The following is a 25,808-nucleotide window of genomic DNA, read 5'->3' as shown; positions in this document are numbered from 1 at the left end:
TTCAGAAGGATGTATCCAAGGGATGCTGGCATTTCCTCATTACTTTTTTAATGCACCAAGTTCAAATATGTGCACTAGCATATCTACCGGCAATGTATTAAGTTTGTTTGGCATGATATGTGATGATGAACCTTAGGTATGTTCCACACTAAGTGCTTATGAACTGTGAGCTAATCTGCTAGCTGCAAGGTTCCATTCAGGATGCACTTCAAAACAGAATATATCTAAAACAACTTATTATAAAAGTAAAGATCCATTTATTACACAGCTTGCCCTCAAAAATGTCCACATGAGAACATGGCTCAGCTTGATAGAAATTAATTTCAGATCTGTTTATCTCTGCTGTGAATTTTATTTAGCAACTTAATCCAGCAATGTTGAATTAATTATAGGCCATACATTATAAAAGACTCAACTTATGAAATATATATATATTCAAAAAAGGAAAGCACACACAATTAGAAGAAATCCTTTCCAACCTCATTAAAATAAATTCTACTCGGCTAGTTTAGGCCATAACCTCATATATAATGTCTGTATCCAATTGGGCCTTTCTAAGGATTCAGTGCTATAGGGTGAATCGGAGGGTTCTGAAAAAGCCCTTGTGCCAATGTCAGGTTACAACTCAACCCATCTGTTTTTGGCTGTAATGCCCAGAAAGTAGGGAGCTGCCCTAAATAAAATAAAATCAAATCACAGGATCTGGACCCAAGTAATGAAATCCAGCCAGATTACTGCCATCTTCAATGATGAACAAGCAGCTAGAGAAAAATCAATGTGAGGCGATAAAGGACAAAACTGGCCAGGAAAGAACATTTATTGAAAAAGCTTCTATGCAGGAATGGCACACAAAGAAAAATGAAAATAGCACTCATGTCCTTTTAGGGGCTTCAATATTCAGTATGAAATACTGTATATTGCTAAGTGTATAAACAGCTTGGCTAGTGTATTTAAAATATATATTAAGCAGCTTTTAGTTGTACTTCTTCTGTCTTCTTGAAGAGATGTCAGATTTTTGTAAACAAGTGGAACACCAAAACCCTCTCAGCCTTTGCCTGGTGTAGAGGAAGAACCAAAAAGGTCAATATTTTGGAAAGCTGAGCAGGCATTCAAAGATCCTGAAAGCTACTATGGGAACAGAGCACTCCCGTAATCAGACTTCTTCTCTCCTAGCTGATTAATCAAGTTAAGGTTAATAGCCTCAGAAGTGGTTCTTAATAGCTGAAGGGTATAGAAAATGACACCAATGCATTTCCCATTGTCTACCAAGAGCAGAGATTTTGGCCCTGTGCAGACTGGCCTTAAAAGGCAGCTTGGGGGCGAAGTCAGGGCGTCGCGTCCACAAGATGCATGCTCCGACTCCACTCCCAGGGCAGCGTGATGCTGCGCCACATGGCATGGTGTCACAGTGCTCCTCTGGTGCTGCATCTGCATGATGCAGTGCCGAAGGAGTGCCATAACACTGCAGCTATCACACCCTTTGCAGGGAAGGGCCCAAAAAGGAGTCACTTTTTGCAACTCCTTTTTGCTCCCTGCAAAGGCCAGATCAGGGCTGCGGCGTATGGTTGCCGCAGCCCCGGTCTGGCTGTAAAAGGGACAGTTCAGTGATAGAACATCCTTGTAAGGCTAAACCAAGAAGACTGGGCTTGTCTGAGCAATAAAGAAACCTTGCCGAAATCAAAGATACCAGTATTATTGAATGTACCGTCTGTGCATAGCTTTTAACATTTTTAAATTCATACACTCTATCAGAATTCCTAGTAATAAAACTGATTTATAACAATCAGGGAGGGAAGGGGAGAGGATAAATGTGAGCTAAATTCTTATCAGCACTACAATAAGCAAACAAATACAACAAAACCCCAATTTATTTTCAACCAAATCTATGGATGTCACTCATTCAGATTGTCTGGGTTAAGGTTTGTTTTTGTATGCCTCCAAGTCATTCCCGACTTATGGTAACTCTAAGGCAGACCTGCACAACTTGGCAGTAGTTAGGGACAAAAATTAAATAAGTAAAACGTCTTCGGGCCGCATATAGATTTGATGAGATCCGTCAAATCACCAACTTAGACAGTTTCAAGAAAGCTGCCAAGATGGATCTCTTCCGGTGGGCCTTTCCGGAATAAAGAACTCGGCCACTGTCATCTCCAAATGTATTTGGTTCTGCCTACTGTTTTAGCTAATTGTTTTAAATATCTATGTTTTAATGTTTTTAGGTATTTTAATTCTAATGGTTTAATTCCTTTTTAAGGGGTTGGGGAATATTGGGTATGTAGTTTTCATTTTAACTTGTATGCCGCTTTGATCGTCCAGACAAAAAGCCGGATATAAATAAAAAGTTTATTATTTATTTATGTTTATTATTTATTTAATTAATAATTTATTGTTATTAAATAATATTAATAGTAATTCTGTTCTCCTCCTCCTCTCCTTGGGAGAAAGCTGAGTGGCGGAGGAGCCTTGCAGGGTAAGGCTTTGCCCCTCTTTCTCCTCCACTGCCCAGCCTTCTCCTTGGAGGAAAGCCCAGCAGCAGCAAAGCCTTCAGGGGTGAGCATTCCCCCACCACCACCTGTCCTTCTCTTTGGGAAGTGGTGGTGGAGCCTTCAGGACTGGGCCTTCACCCTTTCTCCTCCTCTGGCCAATCCTCACCTCTGAAGAAGGCTGAGCGGCAGAGGAGCCTTGAAATTGTTCCACATCCTCATGGGCCACCCAAAATCCTTAGCCAGGCTGTATGTTGTGCAGGCCTGCTCTAAGGAAACCTATCATGGGGTTTTCTTGATAAGATTTTCATCTTAGCACTAAAATACTTTTATATATATTCTTTCATGTCCTATTGTTGGCCTTTTACATTTCCCTCTTCTTCCATTTTGTTTTGTGTATGGTTATGAGATTAAAGTACTTTGGAACTTATGTGCAACAGCTGTGAGATGTTTTTAACATATAGTTCCCATTCTAAGAATTATAGAAGTAGAGGGCTATGTGCGTGAGGGTTTGTAAGTGGATATTGTCAAGCTTACTGTCCACATGGGACTGTCCATAGGAATATTTAAGCACTCCCATATTTCTTGAGATGGTCTTCGTTACCTACGTAGCTGCAAATATAGAGACTTGTTTAGATAATAATAGCTGGTCTGAGATGTTGACATGTGCTCCTTTGCAAGGACTGCAGTTAATTTAGATATGAGAAAAGCTACTTGCAGGCCATCAGTATCCACTGAGAGAAGAATAACTTGATCAGACCTCACCTGGAATACGCAGTTCTGGTCACCACAAATTCAAGAAGAACGTTGACAAACTGGAGCGTGTCCAGAGGAGGTGAAATGTTTAGAAACCATGCCCTATGAGGAACAGCTTAGGGAGTTGAGTATGTATAACCTAGAGAAAATTAAGAGGTGATGTGATGACCTTTTAAAAAATATCTGAAATGATCCCATATTGAAGATGGAGCAAGTTTGTTTTTTGCTGCTCCAGAGAATAGGATATGGAACAATGGATTCAAAATACAAGAAAAGAGATTCCACTTAAACATTAGGAAGAGCTTCCGGCTGGTAAAAGCTATTCAACAGTGGAATATACTGCCTCAGAGTATGGTGGAGGTTTTTAAACAGAGGCTGGATGGTCATCCATCAGAAGTGCTTTGATTGTGTATTCTTGCATGGCAAGGGGTTGGACTGGATGGCCCCTGTGGTCTCCTCCGAGTCTTTGATTCTATAACATAGCAATGAGAGAGGAAAGCTTTAACAACTAAAAGAGAGTTGGTTCTCAGGGCAATTGATATGCCACAAATGACTAATATTCAATATGTGTCGGAAGATCAATTACTAAAAATATTGGAATGGAAAATTTGAACTTTTTAATCTGCAGCTCATTTAAACCCTATTCAATGCAAATACAATTAATTTCTTCTGTATCTAGCATTTGCACATTAATAAAAACACCAACCAATTATAGCAATTTATTTGCTAATATAACCACTTTTTTTCCTTGGGCTTAGATCATTTTAAAATTCCAAGACTTGATTCAAGAGAAGAGAATGAATCTGTCCCAGGAACAGGATCCATTTAGATCATCATTGTCTTTTGTATCATGCTGTTCTGAGGTCATCATATACAATCTGTTGGGGCAGATGAGTCTGCACTGGAGGAGAAAGTAATTTGCCCAGATGTTGCATAGTAACCGGAGCTATCTGTGGAGAATCGCTGAGAGAGGAAGATTGAATTCAGCTGCACTTCACCAAATCTGAAGTTCTCAAAGAGCTGAAAGAGAGGAGACAGAAGTCAGGGGGAAGATCTCCAATAAAGAATGAATTGGGGTGATCTTGCAAACCATCTTCAAATTTATATATTTGACAAAAGCTTCAGAGATTTACTTGCCACTTTCCTCCACATACACATTTAAGGAAATCACTCTTACCAGCATAAAATGTTCTTGCATGATACAATATAAAATATCTTTCAAGTTTTAAAAGACTAAGGCGGGTTACAGACCGCCGAAAAGCGGAGGCCTGCACCCGCCTGTTTCCCCGCCGGATCGGGGCCTCAGCAGCTAGAGCGGCAGCTGCTGAGGCCCCGATCCACTGCTTTCCAGGCCGCGGGGAACCGGCAAAACGCCGCTTCCCTGCCACCTGGAAAGGAGTGTCCTTGGGGCTCCAAGCCCCAAGGACACCCCGCGACGGCAGGGAGGAGGAGAAAGGGGCCACTTGGCCCCTTTCTCCTCTGCATCACTGGGCACAGCCGTCTGAAGGTTGCACCCAGTGACGCAAAGCCCTAGGCGCCCTGGCGCAGCCCCAATACGTCACAACCATGCCGCCTCGTTTGGAGGCGGCGCAGTCATGACGTAGTGATGGCAGCGGGCATGTGGAATGGCCGCCGCCATTTTCTATGCCTGGAGCATGTACTAGGGTTAGGGGCGTCCGGAAAGGACACCCCTTTCTAACTCTAGTACGCGCTCACCGCGTACTTTAAGGCCTGTTTGTAATGGGCCCAACTTACCTTTAAAATTCCAGCACCAGTTCTACATCATCAGATGTAGAAGGAAGAGGCTTACTAGCCTCTTGCCTGACAGTCATTAAGGTAAACAACAGTTATCCAATGCCCATATTTTGAAAATGTGTTTAGGAAAGAAGACCAAAGTAGTTTGTAGATGCATGAATGAGTAGTTTAGAGTCAGTTGCACATTTTATAAATATCCTGCAGACAGTTCAGGTGATGCTAATCTATAATATTTCTCTGCTCAAAGACCAAACATGACCAACATCTATAGTCTTGGCTGCCTCTCCAGAAGATGGAATTAGGAATTTGATTTCTTTATGAGTATTCACTAGTCAGCCTTTTTAACAGTATGTGAATAAACTTCAACTTTCCATATTAGATTCCAGCTTCCAGAGGCTCACACTAGCTACCATAGGCAGTTATAAAGGGTTATGCAGTTTGAAGTCTAAAATACTAAATACTAAACAAAAAACTAAAGTTTCCCCACACTATCACAAAAAACAAACATAACAGCACCTGCTTTGTACTTTCAGAGCACAAGCATTTACTAATCACTAATAAGGAGGCAACCTAAATAATAATGACAAGATTACAATAAACTGGCTATGAGATATAAATAATGGTTGGTTCTCCAAACAGAGTAGTGGAGGTATTGTATGCTAATGCAAAATGCAGTGAGGAGTGAATTCTGTCCCCATCCCCCAGTTACATTTTTATGACATTTTTCTTTTTCTTATGACTGCATTTCAAAAATGCAGACAACATTTTTGAAACATGTTGATTTTGTAGGGCTGCCAGAGGCCAGATCTAGTAACTTTGCAAATTATATGTAGACTATTGTCATCTCCCTCCCTCGTATTTTACACTTCTTGCTTACACAGAAAACAAAGGGGGGAAATAATCGTGAAATCAGCCTGAAGACTAGTGTTTGCTTCCTTCCCTGGACTCTCCACAGGCTGGAATATGACTGTATCTTTTTCATCACACAACACAAGCTTGACAGGTGTGATCCCAATAGATTTTAGGAACTAGGTCAGAGGCCCTCTGTGTTGATATGTGGTAGTATCAAAGAAGATAGAGATTGTGGCATATAGAGAAAGACAAGGCTATACTACAGTTTAACCCTATGCCCCCAAATCTATATACATCAGACCTTTAACTTGGGACAGCAAGGTTTTATTTGGTGAAAGGTACTTTATAATGCCTGTGAGAAATTAAAATGACTTCTGCTTATCTATGCAGGTAACTAACCTGCAGTCTTATAGTAGCCATAATTGGGCAGTTTTTGTCAAAATAAGAACAGTGAAATCAAACATATTCTTGCCCCACTTCCCTCAGTAAAGCCTTTGAAGGGCACTTACATGCACTGACACTCCCAAACCTCTGGCACAGTTCAAGAGAAAGCAGCTTCAGTGATTAAAATTACACAGGAGACATATGAAAACATGACATCAGAATGCATTATACAAAGAACTCAGTAGTATTGCTCAGAAGAAACATCACTGTTCAAATGCTTTTCTTCCTTCCATTAAGAAGCAGGAAATTGTTCTGCCTTAAAATGCAAGTAATGTCTTTGGGAAACCTTTCAACAAAAACACTAATTTCAAACTCAGTTTAATGCTGCTGTGCCAAGGGTCAACAGTGCTGAGTAGTTTAGTTTCCCCAGCATGGAGACTTTAAAAACCCATACTCCTTCTGACCTGTTCTACATTTTATATCTGTCCCTACAGACCTCATCTCAAGATGGGCATATTCAACTCTTCCTGCCATTAAGGGCTCCCAATGGCTTTGAAAAATCTACAGCTTCATTAAGCTCTGCTCATCCATAGCTGATGATCCATTGATTCTTGTGTGTATAACCACTGAAATTCAAATATTTAGTTGGCTGGCATAATGTTATATTTCACTCCTTTCCAGAAATGTATTGAACATTCCTTGGCATGGGTTATTTCAAACCACTTCTTCATTGGCCTTGGCTATTTGTTTGATGTTCTATGACCCTCTTATGTAAATCACAATTTGACTAAGTGAGGCATCTCATTCCAGAAGAGTTTGCTAAGGGAGCCTGAGGAAAAGGCAGATTGCACAGAGATGGGAAGCCTTTAAGAGAACTTTCAGCTGGCTGGTCTCCCTGGTGTACACAGATACACAGATAACTGGGAAATGGAAGACAGCAACCTGACTACATTTCTGTTGGAGGAGCAGATTGTTGCAGGATGTGATGTGATACTGAGCAGAAGAAATTTTGAAAGTGCCTCAAACTCCAAGGAGATTGATCTGACCCTCCCAAAAACCATGGTGGGAGTCTGGAAACAAAACAGTTAACTCTTCTCGGCAGCTTTCCAGAAATTAAGAGAATCCAGAGATTCAGAGATGAAGTTGTAAATAAGAATGGTAATAGTCACACAGTTCTACTAGGCATTACTTTATCTTTGGGAACACAGCTTTTTAAAAGTAATTTGTTCTTATAAATTGTTACAGCCTATTGGTAAGTACTGTAACACATTTCAGTTTCTTGATACAAGACTGAAAAAGTACCTTGTTGCACTGTTTGCTGCTTTTTTATTACTTTCCACTACTGTTTGAAGGGGACATTTTTAGAAATAAGTAGAGAGCCAGTGTGGCTCAGTCGTTTTGAGTGTTGGACTATGACTCTGGAGACCAGGGTTTGATTCCCAGCTCCACCATAAGACTCACTAGGTGACCTTAGACAAGTCACACGCTCTCAGCCTTAGGGGAAGGCAATGGCAAAAACTCCTCTGAAGAAATTTCACCAAAGAAAACGCCATGACCAGTTCACCTTTGGGTTGCCATAACTTGAAGGCATACAACATGCATGCGCACACACAGAATGCCACAAAATTTCAACCCTTCCTCTCGAATGCCTAAAAATACTCTTCTGAGAGCTCATTCCCACTACAATTTGCACCAAATCGCAGATCGGAGTATATGACCCTTGTTCCCACTTGAAAGCGAATCTGATCCTTATTCGATCGATTTCAGTGGCGATGGAGTGGGGCAAACACAAAAAACCCAGGTTTTCCTGACAGTAGTTTCAAAGTGGTTCTTTTCCGAAAAATCAATTCTGAAGTGAGTTGAATAAGTGGGAACGACAGCTCAGAATCAATTCATTCTGAGGGGAAGGACAAATGTCAGAGGGGTGTTTACCATCCCTTCCTAGATATGTCACCCCCCCCCCCACAGTGCTGCCTTTTTATTTTGGGTGCTTTTTAAAAATAAATAAATAAATAAATAAATAAATAAATAAATAAATTAAAAAAATCAATAGATTGGTCAAGCAACTAGTGTTGCAGAGGCAAGTAGTTGCTAAGCCACTCCATCAATTCATCAATTAATTCAGTTTAAAAAACAATAACATGCTGTGTCCCAAGTCTTCCTGCCTTTCCCCCTGGATCCTCAGTCTCTTTCCTCCAGGTCCCCAATCTCCCTGCTCTTTCCCCTGGGTCCTCAAGCTCTCTTCCCCCCCACAGGTTCCGAGTTTCCCTCTTCTTTTCTCTGGATCCCCAGTCTCCGTTTCTTTCCCCTGGGTCCCCAGCCTCTCTTTCCCCCGGGTCTCCAAGCTCTCTTTCCCCAGGGTCCCCAGTCTTCCTCTTCCTGCCCAGTCGCTTCCTTCCTCCCCCCACCAAGCCTGGGCTGCCATGATTGATAGTTTTTTTGAGCAGCGCAAGTAGTGCGGACAATAACCATGCCCCCCCAAAAAAGCGATTACACTGGGGTAAGAAAAAGATCTGCTTTACAATGGGAACCAGGGACTTTTCTGAATCGATTTCCAACGAGGAGCGAGGGCGAATCAAGAAGTGGATTATACAGTAAGTGGGAATGAGCCCTGAGAGTAACTTTTGGAAATAATTAGAAAACATTATATTAGTTTCCACTCCTGCTTATTTCTTTTGAAATGTAACTTTATTATACTCTCATTGCCTGGAAAGATAACTACAGTAGTTTCATGTAAGTGTATTACTTGTAACTCATTACATCAAACCTCTATTTGGAAGTAATATTACTGATGTAAGTAAGTATCATGGTATGGCTTTCTGACACTCAAATACTATCTTTCAAATTGATAAATATTTGTCTACTTAGGCCTTCTGAATGGGACTAGGAGAATTCTAGATACTTAGCCTGCAACACACATTTACAAAAAATAAAATTATACCAAATAGCAATGCTGAGTCCATCGATAAATGAAAGTTCAGTTTCACTGTGGCATCAGAGTGACTGGAAAAAAGTTGTGTTCCTCCACTTTAAAAGCTGGCCCTATAAAATGTGAATTGCTAAAACATTAACAAAACAATGGGTAGAAGTGTGGTTTCAAAAAGATCTAGAACTTTGGGAGCAGAGGTGTGTAATTAATCTGGAATAAATAAAATGCCACCACAACATATGGGTAAAATGATTTTTACTTGTGTTTGGTTCTTTTAAGTTTAGCAAAAATAAATTTTAATGAGTTATTAAAAAACCTATATAATGAAAAATGAGACAGTCAAATTATAAAAAAATTATTACACAATTATACAAATGGGAAAATAATCTGGAATGAGACTTGAAATGTTCATGCAACCCACATTCACACAGATAAGCAACAACTGTGTGTATGTGTGTGTAGTATGAAGTCACTTTTAAATGAGAAACCCACTTTGAAGGAATGTAATATTTTGTGAATAATTTTCTGTAGACCACAGCAGTTTTGATGGGGCTTGTACTTTGTATTCAGTGGCCAGAAATGAGATTTTAAGACTACACCTGTTTTTATTTTCCATATATTTTAAATAAGTAGCTCTCACAGGTCCTCATAATCCTGCAGTTCTGCTTTCTCAGCAAATAGGATGTTCCCTGCACTGCCTACACAACAGGAAATTGTTACTGTCAGGTTGTTTGTGAGCCTGAAGATGTTTTTAAAGTAAGGCATATTGAAGTATTTATTTGCAGGGGTGGCGGGGGCATGTTGCAGTTTTAACTTCTAAAGGGATTATCTGCCTCCAGGCAAACTAGCACAGGAAGCAAAATGCATAGGATAGGATATTGCAAATATATATTTGAGAAAACAAAAGCAAGTAATCTTTTCCAATAATGGCAGTTCCTCTTTGAAAAACAGACTGGGGCACATATATAAATTTGCTTACTACATAGCTTCTTTTAGCAAAACAAAACAACAGAAGGCAAAAACAGCTGCATTGTGTAGTTCTGCCTACATAGCTGACAGCTTGCCCAAGGGGCCAAATGCCAATAGACACTTGTCTGTAGGGCATTTTCAATGTGGCACACACTAGGGACAGCTCTGTGAACTGCTGGTAGAGTTCTGAGATAAATGCCTATTTTGGCTATCAATTCCATACAAACCAGGAAAATGTGGTAGAAAAATTGTGATAGTTCTGCAGTGCTCAGAGGTCCTATCCTCTGAAGGCAGACATTAATCTGGACATCATAATAATAATAATAATAATAATAATAATAACGGAACGCCAGCTTAGTTACAATATGGTAACAACACTTGCTGAATCTTATTTCCGCATGGGATGAAATGGGGTGTGAGATAAGTTTTCCCCACTAGCTTAGAACTGGTATAAATTTTGCTGATAATAATTATTATTTTTTTATTTTTATGTTGCCCTTTTCCTAAATTGGATCCAAGGTGGCTCACAAAAGATACCTTAAAAACAGCACAACTTTTAAAACATACTAAGTTTTAAAAAACATTAAAAACATTAAGAAGCTTCTATGATCATATCTGATATGTGTGAATTTAACAGAATCACTTTCTATTATGCATATACCGAGTGTCCATTTTGGTAAAGAATTTGATAGCTTTGGAAATAAACTTTCCAATGTCTTTATTTCTTTCTTATGTCCAGAAAAAGGAGGAAGCTGTAGGATGTCACATAAAAGCTATAAGATAGATATATGAACCAATAGAAGCACATATCAAGCATATGAATGCATTTGTGTTCCCTCTAATTCATCCCTCCTGTAAAACAGGTGGGAAAGGATGAAGAATCCTTCAATACTAGTACCCTTTGGGTGCTGCCACGACACTGTTTTTTCCCCAGTCAACTAGAAGCTAGGCTATAACTGGTTTCAGAAAACACAATGGCACCCTATGGCACCCTGTTTCTCATTACAGTCTTGCAATACACATCACCACAGCCTAAAAAAAGTACTGAGTGACACATTACAAGATAAGCCATGGCAATCCCAAGCAGAAAATAATTGAACATTGGGTTACTGATTTTTTTTGTTCTTGCACATGCATTTTTTATGTTATATTTTATATAGATGCTGGTCTTTGACTGTAATAAAGAATTTCATTCATTCATTTTAGCATGGGAAAAAATTAAATGAAATGAAAAAAATAGATTAACAAAAGTGCACATATTGAGTGTTGTAAAATAATAGGAGAAAAGAACCATCTTGCAGGATAGGTAACTGGCAGAGATTTATTGTTGTTTTATTTGTGTCTTCAATTCATTTCTGACCTTAAGGTGATCCTATCATGGAGGTTTGCCTTTGCCTTCCTCTGAGGCTGAGAGAGTGTGACTTGCCTAAGGCCACCCAAGGGGTTTCCATGGGTGAGCCCAGGCATTTGAACCCTGGTCTCCAGAGTCACAGTCCAATGGTCAAACCATTACACCATGCTGACTCCCAAATGGCAGATACTCACAGCCAATACAGTAAGCTGTTTAGCAGAGAATGGGAAGATAGGAAGCTAAATCTAACTCCTGCTTGCTCAAACAAGTCACCCACCAGTTGAATTTTAACCTTTTGACAAATATGCCCATGAGTCCAGGACATGTGAGCTGATAATGCAACCAGGAACATGGGGGCGAGCAAAACAGAAAGGCAAGGCTTCAGCAACCATATTATCAGATGCTTCACAGATTACTTCTCCAGACATATACTTCACTCAAAGTTTGTCAGCTCCCATGTGACAGACTTGCACTGCAACTATTTCAGTACTGTAGCTTTGATTTTGAGAGGCAAGTAATTTACTCTACATAATTCCAAATATTTTGTATTAAAGATTTATGCACTGCATTCCTCTCCAAGTCCTGTGAAATGTTTGAAGGGTTAAAAATAGTGTAGGAGATGTCCCATTCTAGTGAACGATATTGTGAGCTTAGGGAATTTTGCATTCCATCTTGACCCAGAATTAATAATCTGAAACTCCTACATTGTTGGCAACATGTCTCCATATAAGCAGCTAATTCTCTCCATTATGTTTATGTGGCTCTCTGGAAATACGTACATGGTGGAGGTGTGATGTTGACAGACTTCTGGCTGGAGTAAGACTCTAGAATTACTCATCATTAATTTGGAGTCTAACCTTGTACGGTACTTATAACAATTTGGAAGGATTTTCAATTTATGGTATATTGTAAGAAGGAGAAAGAAAATAACCAACTGGCTGGCAAGGTAGGAAGTTTTAAACTGAAGGACAGAGAGACGGAATGGTTTTATAGATGTGGAATTTTGGAGTCTCTTGCCTTGATTGCTGGCATGCAGAAATAATCCATTTCTGCAGATTGTTCCTTTAGCCTTCCTGAGAATTAACAGTGCATCTCTTGCTTGGTGAACATATGGAGCACAGTGTCAGAAGGGACCTGATCTATATCAGCTATAATACTGGTACACTCATAGGAAGTGCCTTATACTGAGTCAGAAGATAGATAATTCTAGTCCAATACTGTCAATTCTAACTAGCAGCAGCTTCCCCAAGTTTCAGACAGGACTCTTTTCAATCTCCAGATGGAGCCTGGCAAGGCATGTGCTTAACCACTAATCTACAGCTCCTCACCAGTAAACTTGTGTTTGGCACATGGATCTCGTAAAGGAAGCAGGCCGTTAGAATTTCTAGGCAGCTTCTATGCCAGGGCATCCCCTTATATCTGTTAAATATTAATTTTCAAGTTTTAAGCTCTCAGTAAAATGCACATTTGATAAACACAGTCAGCCCTCCATATCCACGGATTCTGTATTCACAGGTTCAACCATCCATACCTTGAAAATATCCCCCCCTCCACCAAAAAATCCAGAAAAGGAACCTTGATCTTGACACTTTATACAAGGGATACCATTTTACTATGCCATTATATATAATGGGACTTCTGCATCCACTGATTTTGGTATTTATGAGAAGTCCTGGAACCAAACCCCAGCAAAGTCTAAGAGTCCACTGTACATTTTCATACACTCATGCTTAACTGTTGACATCATATTATGCCCTTTGTTTCCTTTTGTCAAGCTGTGCATTTTTAAATCATAAAACTGTACACAATCATTTGTTAATTAACCCTGATTTATTATTTAATTTTTTGTATATTTTACAACTGTATCTTGTTGATTAGCACAATAAAATGATTTGGGGGGGGGGAGATGGGAGGACAACAGGGATTTCCAGTTGATAATAATAATCTGAGGCTACAGCTCTTGTTGCAATCCCATTAAACTGAATGGGAACTTACTTCTGAGTAGAAAATTACAGGATTGTGCTAAGAATAAATAGTGTCAGTCACAAACAACTAATATGCAGGTATCCATGCAGTAGTCAATATAAAATATAAAAGGATAAGATGCTTAAAAAGTCAACAACCAAGCAATAGACAGTTGTCTACACATCTAAAGGTCTTGGAGCTGTTTAGAGAATAATTAAAGATTTGGAAAATAATACTATAAATGAAAAGAGCTCAGTGGGAACAGAGATCACTTCACAGTGATCTCCCCTCTGATTTTTCTTTGTTTGCATTCCCCCAATTTACATAACTAAAATCATGCCAAATGAAGCTCTAGGTTAAAAATATGCACACAAAAGATGAAGTGCCCTCTATCTACCCTTCAGCTTCACAAAAGTAATCTGAATTAGCGATTGAGAATAAATAATGTTCTGAGTATAACAAAGGTGCATAAACTCCAACCTTTCTTACAAGGTAAGAGGCTAAGAGGCATTTCTATCGTTAATCGGCATCTGCCATCATCACATTAATTATACCAAATCTGGACATACTGTATGAAAATTATATCTATGATATTTCTGCAGGGAGAGGGGAAGACCTTCCAGCTTGATGTAGGTAACTTGGTATTTGTAGGCACAAGAGCTCATGGGAGTTTGAGAAAAGCTCATTATTCAACTCCAGGCTAATCATTCTAATTTTTTATTCAAATTCAAGAAGAAAGAGAAATCTGAGGAACTTCCTGACAGTAAGGGCTGTTCGACAGTGGAACACACTTCCTCGGAGAGTGGTGGAGTCCCCCTCCTTGGAGGTCTTTAAACAGAGGCTGGATGGCCATATGTCAGGGATGCTTTGACTGAGAGTTCCTGAATGGCAGGGGGTTGGACTGGATGGCCTTATGGTCTCTTCCAACTCTGTGACATTGTTAGTCAGACACTGTTTTGACTAACCTTATGATTTCCAAAGGGAGTACAGCCGTTAAAAAAACAAACAGCATCCTTTATGTGCATAGTTACCTAGGATGCATTATCTTGAGAGTAAAAAGAGAAAAGGCATACTGCCTCTGCCTCATATTTATGTTTAGTGTAAGACAGGCAGAATGGTGGGAAATCATCCCATCAAAAGAACAAGAGAAATGTAGGATGCTGTCAGTAAGCACAATGCCATGGAGATGGATGCCTGGCACTTGCCATTCACAGGACCCAGGAAAGGAGAAATATAAATTCAGAAGAAGCGTGTTTTATGTTTTTGCCAGGTGTGATTTAAGTTACCCAGAGGACAGGATGGGGGTATAAATATGATGAATAAATCCATAATATTATATTAAAATAAAAGATTTAATGATAGTTTCAAGCATACTTCCAAGTAAGACTTTTATAAATTGTTCTTGGTTATGGTCTGTTTTGAACCTTTGAGAAACACACTCTTCTTTTTGTTTGGTTCACACAGCTACCTTTTCCCAAACTGTGATATGCTACTTCTATTTTCAAACCTTGAAAAGGCTACAATAAATCATAGGGCTAATATACACCAGGCTACTAGCAGAGCAACACTGCAGCTTCATTTATGAAAGCCTGAATGTGCCAGCAAAACCTACTGTTTTTAAATCACCTGCCATGAATGCAACAAGCAGGAGAACGTTAATAGATTTGCCTCAAAAGGTGCTGGGCAACAAGCAAGAGGGCAAATACATCCAGAAAAAGAGCAAGGGGAAGCAGAGGTATTTAAAACTTCCTTCACGTAATCTTTCTGCTCTGCACTTCGAGAAGGCTGGCCTGGATTTCACTGCTACTGTCAGAGATATTGATCAAAGCTTTACTTTTGCCTAAAGTGGCAAGGCCAAAAAAGGGACCGTTTGGAAAGAAAGAAAGAAAGAAAGAAAGAAAGAAAGAGCAAGCCTGATAGTTTTCCTAAGAATCTCAATACTCCAGTACCGTGGGAACAACAGTTCATTACCATGCTTTGCAGCTAAAATTTACCACCAGAAAGAAGCACTTTCATAAGATGCAATGCAGACATTCACCTGCACACATAAGTGAATACATGCACATGGTCTGTAGGGAGGTCCATCTGCTGAAAGCACTGCCTTAAGATAAGGGTATGGAAGATTAATGGTACAAAATTGTCCCCTGTGAATTAGCGCTGGCAGCTGGCAGAGATAGAAAGCATCGGTAGACCATACCAACTCATCGACCAGCAGTGCTGCAATGAGGGCTAAGGTCTCAGCCTGAAGATAATAACATTTTAGGCATTGGCAGGTGTGTGTGTGTGTGTTTTTTAAGAGTACGGTGCCTTGCAAGTGATAGGAAGTGAGTACCCTGTATAGCACTGTCAACTCTAGCTATAAATACATTCTTTGAACATGGATAGAACAGATTATAACAAAAGCTAGGGACATAATTAGGCACTGGCCCTTTGATGCTGGTGGGGCAAAGAGATGGACCCCATGTATATATGTGTGCATGCACGCATACACACATACACAGAGTTTTTATCCAAATACATACATTTAGTTTGTCTCCTCAGGAAAACTCTGAGCAATCCACTGGGAAATTCCCTATGGACCAAATCATCTCAGCTTTGCTCCAAGGAGTGAGGTTGCTTAGGTGCTCCATCAAGAGAAAAGACTAATAGAAATATTCTCACTCTCCCACCACAACTGCAGCCCCTGGTTTTCCCCCAAAAGATACGTATCATTGGGAGTGTGCTCAGTTCCTGCCCTCTCCCTAAGGGCCAAACGTGCACATTTATTCTTAAGCAGTAAAGTTCTCAGCTGACAACTTCACTATACCATTGTGACAGATTGCCAACTATTTTGCTTCCCACAGGGGTAGAATGTAGAATTTAAGCTGTGGATGCTTGAATCCGTGGATTAAAAAATCCATGGATAAGGAGGGCCAACTGGATAGATAAAAGAACATGTCAAGGATGCCTGTTATCCCGACTTCTCTTTAGGAAAATAAGAAGTGATTATTCAATACAAAGGATGAAAACCATAAATCATGAGTTTAAATTAAATGTCTTCATGGACAATTTAGTAATCTTCTTGGATAACCCAATAAAGAGCATAGAGAGACTGGCAGAAATATTAGAAGAATTTGGAGAGTTAACGGGCTTTCAAGTTAATAAAAATAAGAGTGGAATACTGACAAAGAACATCTCTATAAAAGAAGAACAACAACTAAAACAAAAAATGGAAATGAAAGTAATGAATGCCGAGGTGTAACAGTTACAAAAAGAACCCTATATGAGAATAATCATACATACACGTGGAAGAAAATAAAAGACGATCTAAACAAATGGAAAACATCAGAGCTCTCATTAATGGGAAACATAGCGACTGTCCAGATGAATATACTGCCAAGGATGTTATATTTATTCCAAACAATCCCAATTATAATAAATAAAAGATGTTTTAAACTGTGGAATAAAGATCTAGCAGACTTTATTTGGCAGGGAAAGAAACCTCGTATCAAACTATCTACATAACAAGACAGGAAAGAAAAAGGAGGGCTTGGATTGCCAGACTTGAGACTATATTACAACACGTGTGCATTTACCTGGATAAGAGATTGGGTGACATTAGAAAATAAGGAAATACAGTCCTCCCTCTGTTCTCGCGGTCTTGAGACTTGACTCCCTCGCCTATATGCAGGACGAACGGAGGCGGAAACAATGGGGCGCGAAACTCCGTTTTCGTGGAGAGGTCCAGATTGGCTCACATTACGTAAGGAAAGCTTTGTATACAGTGTAGATGAGATATAAAAGACATTTCTATACTAAAATTCCAATATGGACCTCTGTGCATGAAGCCTTTCATAGGAGAGAAAAATTATTTAAAGATAAATGGCTTACATATGAAGATATTCTAACCAAAAATAATGATGGATATAGGATAAAGCTTAGAGAAGAACTAGATGATGAAGGAATAAAAATACACTGGTTTCCCTATAGACAACTAACAGAAAGATTAAAAAAAAGATATGAAAATTTACAGAATAGAAAAGGAGACAAAAGAATTAGAGAAAATATTGCAGACAGGAGAAAAACATATGATAACTAAAATCTACAAATTATTACTAGACTATGAACTGAAAGAAGAAACAATTAAAGCAAGCACGATAAAATGTATGCAGAATATATGGAATCCAATACCACTATCAAGCTGGGAAAAAGCATGGAAGGAAAATCTTAAGGTATATGACTCCCATCTAAAATAGCTAAGATATAGAAGAATAAGAACAACGTGTGCTGGAAATGGGAATGGAAATGGGAATGGGAATTTGGAACACTATACCTCATGTGGTGGCAATGCTGACTAGCAAAAACATTTTGGGAAAAATATTTATAAAAATATCACAGAAATAACACATAAGAAAATATCTGAAACCGGACTTCTTTTTGTTGAACATCACAGATGTCACACAAGATAGATTAAATCAAGATGAACTAAGTACAGTTACCCCTGTACTGGGTTCCGCACTCTCGAATATCCATAGAGGAGCTACCACTGCTATCTCCAATGGCCTGTGCGCCCAGGCCATGTGCCCAGAGGTGCACCCCATTCAAGCCTATGAGGCTTGAATATGCATGAGACTTTGTTTGTACGTATGTCTCTGTGTGTGTGTGTCTGTCTGTCTGTCTGTCTGGAAACAGAAAACGGAGGACCAACTGTACAATGTTATATGTGATCACGGCAGCGAGAACAATCTACACAAAGTATTGGAAAGAGAAAACAGCACCCACAGTGGAAGAATAATAATGGAGTATCTTACATTGTAAATATTTCATCTTGTGACTAAAAAGGACTACCTAATTAACCATAATCACATCATCTATAAAATAGGCACCAGTAAACTGTGCTTTTCCAAATGTTGATGAAATACAGTACTACTCCTATAATCCTCATTACTGACCAGGCTAGTTAGGGCTAATGGGAACTAAAAGTCCAACAATACCTGAAGGACTGCAGATTCTTTTTGTTGTGTGCCTTCAGGTTGTTTCCAAATTATGATCTAAGGCGAACCTATCACAGGGTTTGCTTTGAAAGATTTCCTCAGAGGTGGTTCGCCATTGCCTTTCATGGAGGATGAGAGTGTGTGACTTACCCAAGTTCATCCAGTGAGTTTCCATGGCTGAGCAGGAATTTGAACCGTGGTCTCCAGAGTCCTCGTCCCACACCCAAACCATTAAGCCATGCTGGCTCTTAGACCTGATATAAATCATGTACTTCTGCTCTTCTAGAACCACTGCCATGGAAAAATATTAGAGTGCAGTGTATCATAATTGTCAAAAATTTGGCTAACTCTGAATCCGATACCGGTAGAAGCAAGGGGAGGGGGAGTCTGCAAGCAGCTCACCTATCAACCATGCTATAATTTATCATAGAAGATAATGTCTGTTGTATGGGCCTGAAATTCTTGTTCAAGCTTTATGGCAGAACATATACTATGGGATCAATTACATGGACAAGACTGGTTTAAACCCAAAACTGGTCAAGTAAGAATAAATAAAGAACCTTTTCTGCAGTCCTTTGGGAACTGGATGGATTTAGAAACACATTCTGTCCTGAACAGCAGGTATTGATATTGTGAGAGAGGAAAAAAGGGGGAAAGGAATGCCTGGAGGGAGAGGAAATAAATCAAAGTGATTGATAGGACAAAGAAGATTGATTGATACAAATGGGGTGAATTTCACAGTTGGTGAATATGTGGAATGAATCTTGTTGGCTAGGAAGCAGATGGGAATGATGGACGCAGTATGCTTTGGCCATCTGTCCACACAGCTCTGCTAATGTAACTCAATGGCTAAGTAGAACAAGCTTCATATTTTAGCACATAGGATCACAAAGTTGGAAGGAATCTGAAAACCATCTACATTCAAGGAAAGATCTTCTGTATATATTCATTCACACACACCTCTACACAAACACACACACACACCTACCTACCTATATTCCTTCCTGCAGACTGTCTCACATGAGCCTAAAATTCTTAACAAAACAGAAAGCAGAGACTATGACATCCACATAAAACTAATGGATGGTTAGTAAAATGGTATTAGGTTGGTGGGAAAACTAATAATTTTTCAATTAGTATTATAAATCTATATTGGGGCCTAGCCAGAAAAAGCATGCTGTGATAGAGTATAAATGGTCCAGTGTGAAATCAGTTGGTACAATGGCCACACACTTTCAGTAGGTGTTTCACCAATCTGCCATTGCAAAGTTGTGTGTCTAAGAATCCATGTGTCAGAAAAGAAACAATATGAACAAATAGCTTTTAGTTTCTTAGGTAACAAAAACAAACAGAGTCCTGAAGCATTTTAAAGGGTAAGAAATTTATTATAGCATGAACTGTCATGGACTACAGCCTACTTTGTCAGATGGGTGAAATGTTATTCTGCAGCAGAAACAACAGAGCCTTGTGGTGCCTGAAAGGCTAACATATTTACTGTATTATCATATGAATTTTCAACAAAACTTCATGCTATAGTGAAATTGTTGGTCTTGTGAGTTGCCAAAGGACTCTGTTCCTTCTGCTGCAATAAATTAACATAGTTAGTTCTATGGAAATCATTAGATAGAAATAATTAATTGTTTGAGTTCCAAGATCACCCCAATACATCTGACAGACCCTCTTGTGATTCTCAGCTACTTATCCAAAGTAAAGCACACTTTAGGTGGCAGAATTCAAAGGTATAGCCATGGCAGGTTGTGACAACTAGTCCAATAAACTAAATGAGAGAACCATTATTTCTATTTGTCCTGAGTTGGAATTCATATGCACCTTTCTTTAGCCAAATTCTCCTTCTGGATAGTGGAAGAGAAGACATACGTTTAGACACAAACAACTTCATTGCAAAGGAACAAATACAAAGGCATTTGCTTCACTAATTGACTCTGATTTCTTATTCTACATTCAAAATATGTTTTAAAGAATATTTTGGTGACAAAAAAATAAGTGTACTCCTGACTCAGTGTGACTCCTGGCTTTGCTGCCTTAATAATTACCTGACACAATTTAATGGCACTTGGAAACTTTCCAGGAACAACCATAAAAAGAACAGGTAGGCTGGTGGTGATACAGACTGAAAGACCCTTAAATGCATGCTACCTTCTATCAAAATGAGCCTGCTGCTTCTTTCTAATGGCTTTTAAAAGGCATACTAGCCAGATGACGAACAAAATCTTTAATTATGGCACAGGTGTTTCGTGATTAAGATGTGCTGCAGGGTTCAACAAAAAGCACAAAATGGCAAGAAGAAAAGCAAAGCAGAGCATAGTATTCCACACTACAAGCACCAGAAGTTCCAAAGTTGCAAAGTAAAACTAAACACTACTTTCAGATTATCAAGGCCTCTCTCTGCTCCCCAGAATTTAGTATCATTCTTGTAATTTTGTAATCTTACTGAAGGGGAGAATAATTTTGGTATTCTCCCTGTAGAATAGCTCTGAGAGCTAAGAATGACATCAAATCAGACCGGAACACATTTGTAAAATAATTTTATTGCTTTAAATTTGGTGTCTCACATAGAATACATTAGGTTGACCTGCTTATGTTATGCTACCTCCCCTCAAACCCACTTTGTGTATTTTTCTTAAGTTTGCCGAGTCCAAACACTAAGAAAGCTTATGTGCTGGTAATAAGCTACATAATATGGGAAATCCAATGAGGTATGGTTTCTCCTGTTGGTGCAATGCTTTGATGAGGATAACTGTACATTGTTCACAGATCTCTTTAGTATTACTCTCAATGGTACAGAAGTCTCTCATTTCTAGGATGGGAATTACTAGCTTTTCCCTCCAACCCTGGGAACAATAAACTGCCACACTGGGGGTGCTGCCAGGGATAAAGTGGTGAGCAACAGCCAGTCTTTTGTTTGACCACTTAACAAATGAATTCTGTACTCATAGACTATCCGGCATCATTATTTGGTGTCAAAAAGGAATTCTCTCTCCTAACTGCGTAGGCTAGCAACAAATGGGATATTTTATCTTCCACTATAGCGTTTGACTCAGACTGTTTTAATAAGCTGAATTTTTTAAAGGAAGTCTAGTGCAGTGATGTCACTTTTTCCTGCTTCCTTCTTGTGACATATTATAATCAAGGTCAGTGGCTTCCAAACTATTTCAAAGAAGCATGAGGTTCCTTGAAAGCTTGTCATGTCTTCCTTAATCAGCAAGGGTATATAAAGTTCAGAATGCAGAAAGAACCTGTCTTTACATAAAAAGGAAGAAAAAGCTTATTGGATGTCACATGAAACTCTTCAAACAGTTAAGAACAAGCTAGAAGCAAAAGAAAAAGGTAAGAGAAATAGGGTCAGAATTCTGAATGCAACATTTCAGAGGCTCCTGTGTAGGACAAAGAAAACTATTATAATAATCAGTGCAAAGTAATAGTAGAAGAAGATGACAAAAAATAGAACAAGAGGTCTCTTCCTCAAGATCCTAGAAATCAATGGGAAATTTAAACTGAGAGTGGAAAGGCTGCATAGAAAGGAGGAATGGAGGGGGAGGAAAGTGTGGCAGTATGTTTAAGACTGATTTTTATTTTACCACAAGCTTTTGTGGATATAAACCCACGTCTTCAGATGAACAACATGAGAACATACTGTATGATCAAGAAAAGAGGATGATGGAAACAATACACTGAAGAACCCTATAACAGTGATGAAAGGGTGACAGATTCATTTGAGGAGGATTGTTTTGTTGATGAACACATAATTTTAGAAAGTAGAATCTGCTTTTAAAGCACTTGGGAGAAATAAATCACCAAGTAGCACACCAGTACAGTTGTTTCAAACTACAGAGACAGAATCCATTCAAATTTTAACTAAAATCTGCCAACTAATATAGGGGATGGACAGACAGGAAGAAAGGGGCAGTGAGACGCTGCCCCTTTCTGCCCCGGACGGAGACTGCAGGAACCAAACAGTGCGGGAGCCCTAAAAACAACCCACTCCTGGCGGGTTCTTTTTAGGGCAGGGGCAGGGCACCATTGTAGCCCTCGTGCATGATGACATACACATGGTGCTGTTTGGATGCTGTGCTGCATGTACATCATCATGGTGACCCCTGAGTGGATGGGGGTGAGCCGTGATGGCACCCAGACAGTGCGGTAGGGCTTGGGAGCGTACGAATGCTCTGCTTTCCTGAGCCCTAAAATCGGCCCCAGCTGGTGCATAGTCCCAGTCTGTACCAGGCCACAGAAAACAAAACAATGGTCACAGATTGAAAATGCTCAATATGCATTCCCGACCCCAAGCAACCATTGGATCATTGCATTAATCTCCTATGTAAGCAAAGTGATGCTTCAAACTTTAAAAAAAAGATTTTTAACAATATATAGAACAAGAGATAGCAGATGTCCAAGCCAGTTCAGAAAAGGAAAAAGGTACTAGGTATCATAAAGCAAACATACATTAGATAATGAAAAGCACTTATGAACTTCAGGGAGGGAGGGGAATTATCCTGTGTTTTAAAGTTTATAGAAAAGCCTTTGAATGTGTTATTGTTGCCGTGTGCCTTTAAGTTGTTTCTGACTTATGGTGATTCTAAGGGTACATTAAATTGCAGAGTGGGGGAGAGGGGGTTCCAACCCTCAGCATCCCAAAGGGGGGGTGGCAGTTTTCTTGGCAAGATTTGTTTGAAGGGGCTTTGCATTTGCCTCTGAGGCTCAGATCATGTGACTTGCCTACGGTCACCTAGGCCTGTTACAGACTTCCAAAATAAAGCTGCTTCGGGTCTCTTTGGAGGTATGCTATTTAAATGATGCATGCGTCCTAAGAGTCCGGAGGTCGCGCCAAAGCCACACTCCATTCCTAAGAACTGGAGTGCAGCTTTGGTGCAGCTTCCGGATTCTTAGGATGCATGCATCATTTAAACAGCATACCTCAAAAGAGACCCGAAGCAGCTTTATTTTGGCAGTTCTGACACTATCTCATTTCATTTTGGATTAGACTGTCTCATTATCGGCTTTTCTTGGTAAAAGACATTCAAAAGGTGTTTACTATGGCTCCTTCTGTGCAGTATTAACAAGTGTTAGGTATGGTGACACTGTCATTAGCTCTTTGAGATCTCCCGTCAGCATCACTTCCCATTATTGCTGCTGCCCAGAAGTTGTTTGGCACATTTAGTCTGCCCCCTCAGCAAAAACCTATCTGGCATGGGAGACCAACCAGCAGACTACCACTGTCAGCATAGCCTCTTGGACCCAAAACACACTGCAGAGATAATCCAGTTTGTGACCATGTTAACTGCCTTGGGTCAATGCTAGGGAATAATGGGAATTGTAGTTTATTGTGATACCAGAGCTCTCTGACAGAGAAGGCTAAATGTCTTACAAAGCTACAGTTCTCAGAATTACCTAGCACTGAGCCAGGGCAGTTAAAGTGGTCTCAAACTGCATTATTTCTGTAGCGTGTTTCGGACCCACATCATCTGTGGTTCAGACTTCAAGGCAATAAATGTATGATAATTCTAATTACAAAGTTACCATTAGCTAATGGAGTATGTTTCGATTTGCTGAATACAGAAATGCTAGGATCAAGTCAGTCTGACATGGCCTTTGTTCGAGGGTTAACTAGCTGATCTGGAAATAGCCTCTTGGCTGCATGATGTCCTCTCTGGTCTATTATTTTAAATGCTCACTGTTGCCATACACAACACTACAACAGCTGGGTTGCTAGCTCCTCCTTTCCTTTAATCCGTGTTGCAGATGAGTTAAGAGGAGCAATAATGGCACCTGCTGAAAAATACAATTTTTTTAAAAAAAAAATCTGTACAGAGCTCTGCAGCACATTTTAGAGATGCTCCATTAACTTTAATGCATTCTGAATGGAACCACTGAGATCTCTGAAAGGAAAATGGTCTTATTGGTAGCTACTACTATAACAGGCAACATTATAAAGTACAGTACAATTTCCCATATCCATGGGGGATATGTTCCTGCACTTACCATGAAAACGCAAAAATGTGGATAATAGCAAACCCTATTGAAATGAATGACTTCTGGAGAAAGCATACCATAGAATCACACTGAATGACCTAGAAATGCCTAGAGAGAACATATCTTTTGGGATGCAGGTATGTGAAACTATGGGTACTCATAGAGATGAGGATCATACTGGAAAATAAAACCAGCCAAAACAAAGCTACTTCAAACAGAAAGCGCACTGAATGACCTGGAAATGCCTACAGAGAACATAGTTTTTTGGATGCAGGTATGTGAAACTATGGGTACCCATCTTGTAGAGATGGGGATCATATGGGACAATTGAACTAGCCAAAATGAGGCGACTTTAAACAGAAAAAGCACTATAATAATAATAATAATAATGTTTATTTTTAGCCCGCCTCTCCCATGACAATATTGTGCCTCTCTATATTACAAAGACTGTGTGTGCCACAATATCCTGCTTTCCACTTCAGTAGACACTGATATCTTGCTATTCTACAGCATTCATCTACCTTAAATTGGCTATCTACAGATCCCTTGCAACTGTGCCACTTCCCACCATTTGTCTTTTGCTATGGAAAGGTTTTATCATTGAGCATATCACAATCATTACGGGAATCTAGCTATTCATCTTCAAACTGAGATATGGAAACGATAAGCAAGAATAATCTATAGGTGACCAGATTCACAACTGGGCATGCATGCATATATATATATATATATATATATATATATATATGTTTGCCTTTGAACATCATTCTTACACTTTTCTAAAAAATTTACTCATGACCAGTTGTTCAGCATAATTAAAGAGCTAGTGGATAACAACAATATACCATTGTAACTGCCAAAAAGTCCCCAAAGAAGTAAAAGATATAGAACTGTACAACTGACAACCTTTACCTGAACTACCCATGGGGGAACTATCATATCCGCACCAAAAGTACAATCACTGCATGGTTACTTGGATATAGGTCTGACTGTACTCAATGTGTTTATTCCCAAGTAAGTGTGCCTAACTGACATGGACTCTGAGACCAAGAACTTCCTAAATGAATCACTTTCTCCCAACCATTTTTCTTTAGGACTTTCTCTTTACAGGTGCTGGGAAAGTGGCAAAGTGTTCTGCTGTTATACTGATTTAAGATAGAAAGGAATTCTATTGGGGAAATTCAAATTTGATGTTAGAAATTACTGGTAACAGTAGCACTGTCCTACCAAATGAAAGGTGATTTCACAAGCACAATATCTCAGGAAGAAAGGGCCCCAGTAAGTTATTACAGGAGCGTAAACTTTGTAGCTCTGCCATTAGTCCAGAATATCTGAGAACATATCACAGGCTTGTTGCATTATTTTTCCATTGAACATATGACTTAATTCTAGTATATTGC

General features: G+C 39.4%; 1 protein-coding gene across 4 annotated transcripts in view; it reads right to left on the bottom strand.

Annotated features, from left to right (window-relative positions):
* Nucleotides 1–375: 375 nt before the first annotated feature.
* The window catches only part of LOC149318757 (activating signal cointegrator 1 complex subunit 1-like), a 90,567-nt gene continuing 65,134 nt past the window's right edge, over nucleotides 376–25,808 (bottom strand). For all 4 annotated transcript variants that reach the window (XM_089510403.1, XM_089510402.1, XM_089510404.1 and 1 more), the window contains exon 10: nucleotides 376–4,259. In XM_089510403.1, the coding sequence (XP_089366529.1) occupies nucleotides 4,107–4,259 (153 nt within the window). In that variant the 3' untranslated portion in view covers nucleotides 376–4,106. The remainder of the gene's footprint in view (nucleotides 4,260–25,808) is intronic.

Source organism: Sceloporus occidentalis, unplaced genomic scaffold, assembly GCF_023333645.1.
Source record: "Sceloporus occidentalis isolate IW3139 unplaced genomic scaffold, rSceOcc1.0.p SCAF_2, whole genome shotgun sequence".
NCBI lineage: Eukaryota > Metazoa > Chordata > Lepidosauria > Squamata > Phrynosomatidae > Sceloporus > Sceloporus occidentalis.
Note: the sequence above shows the minus strand (reverse complement) of the source record. Positions and strands in the feature narration are given on the sequence as shown.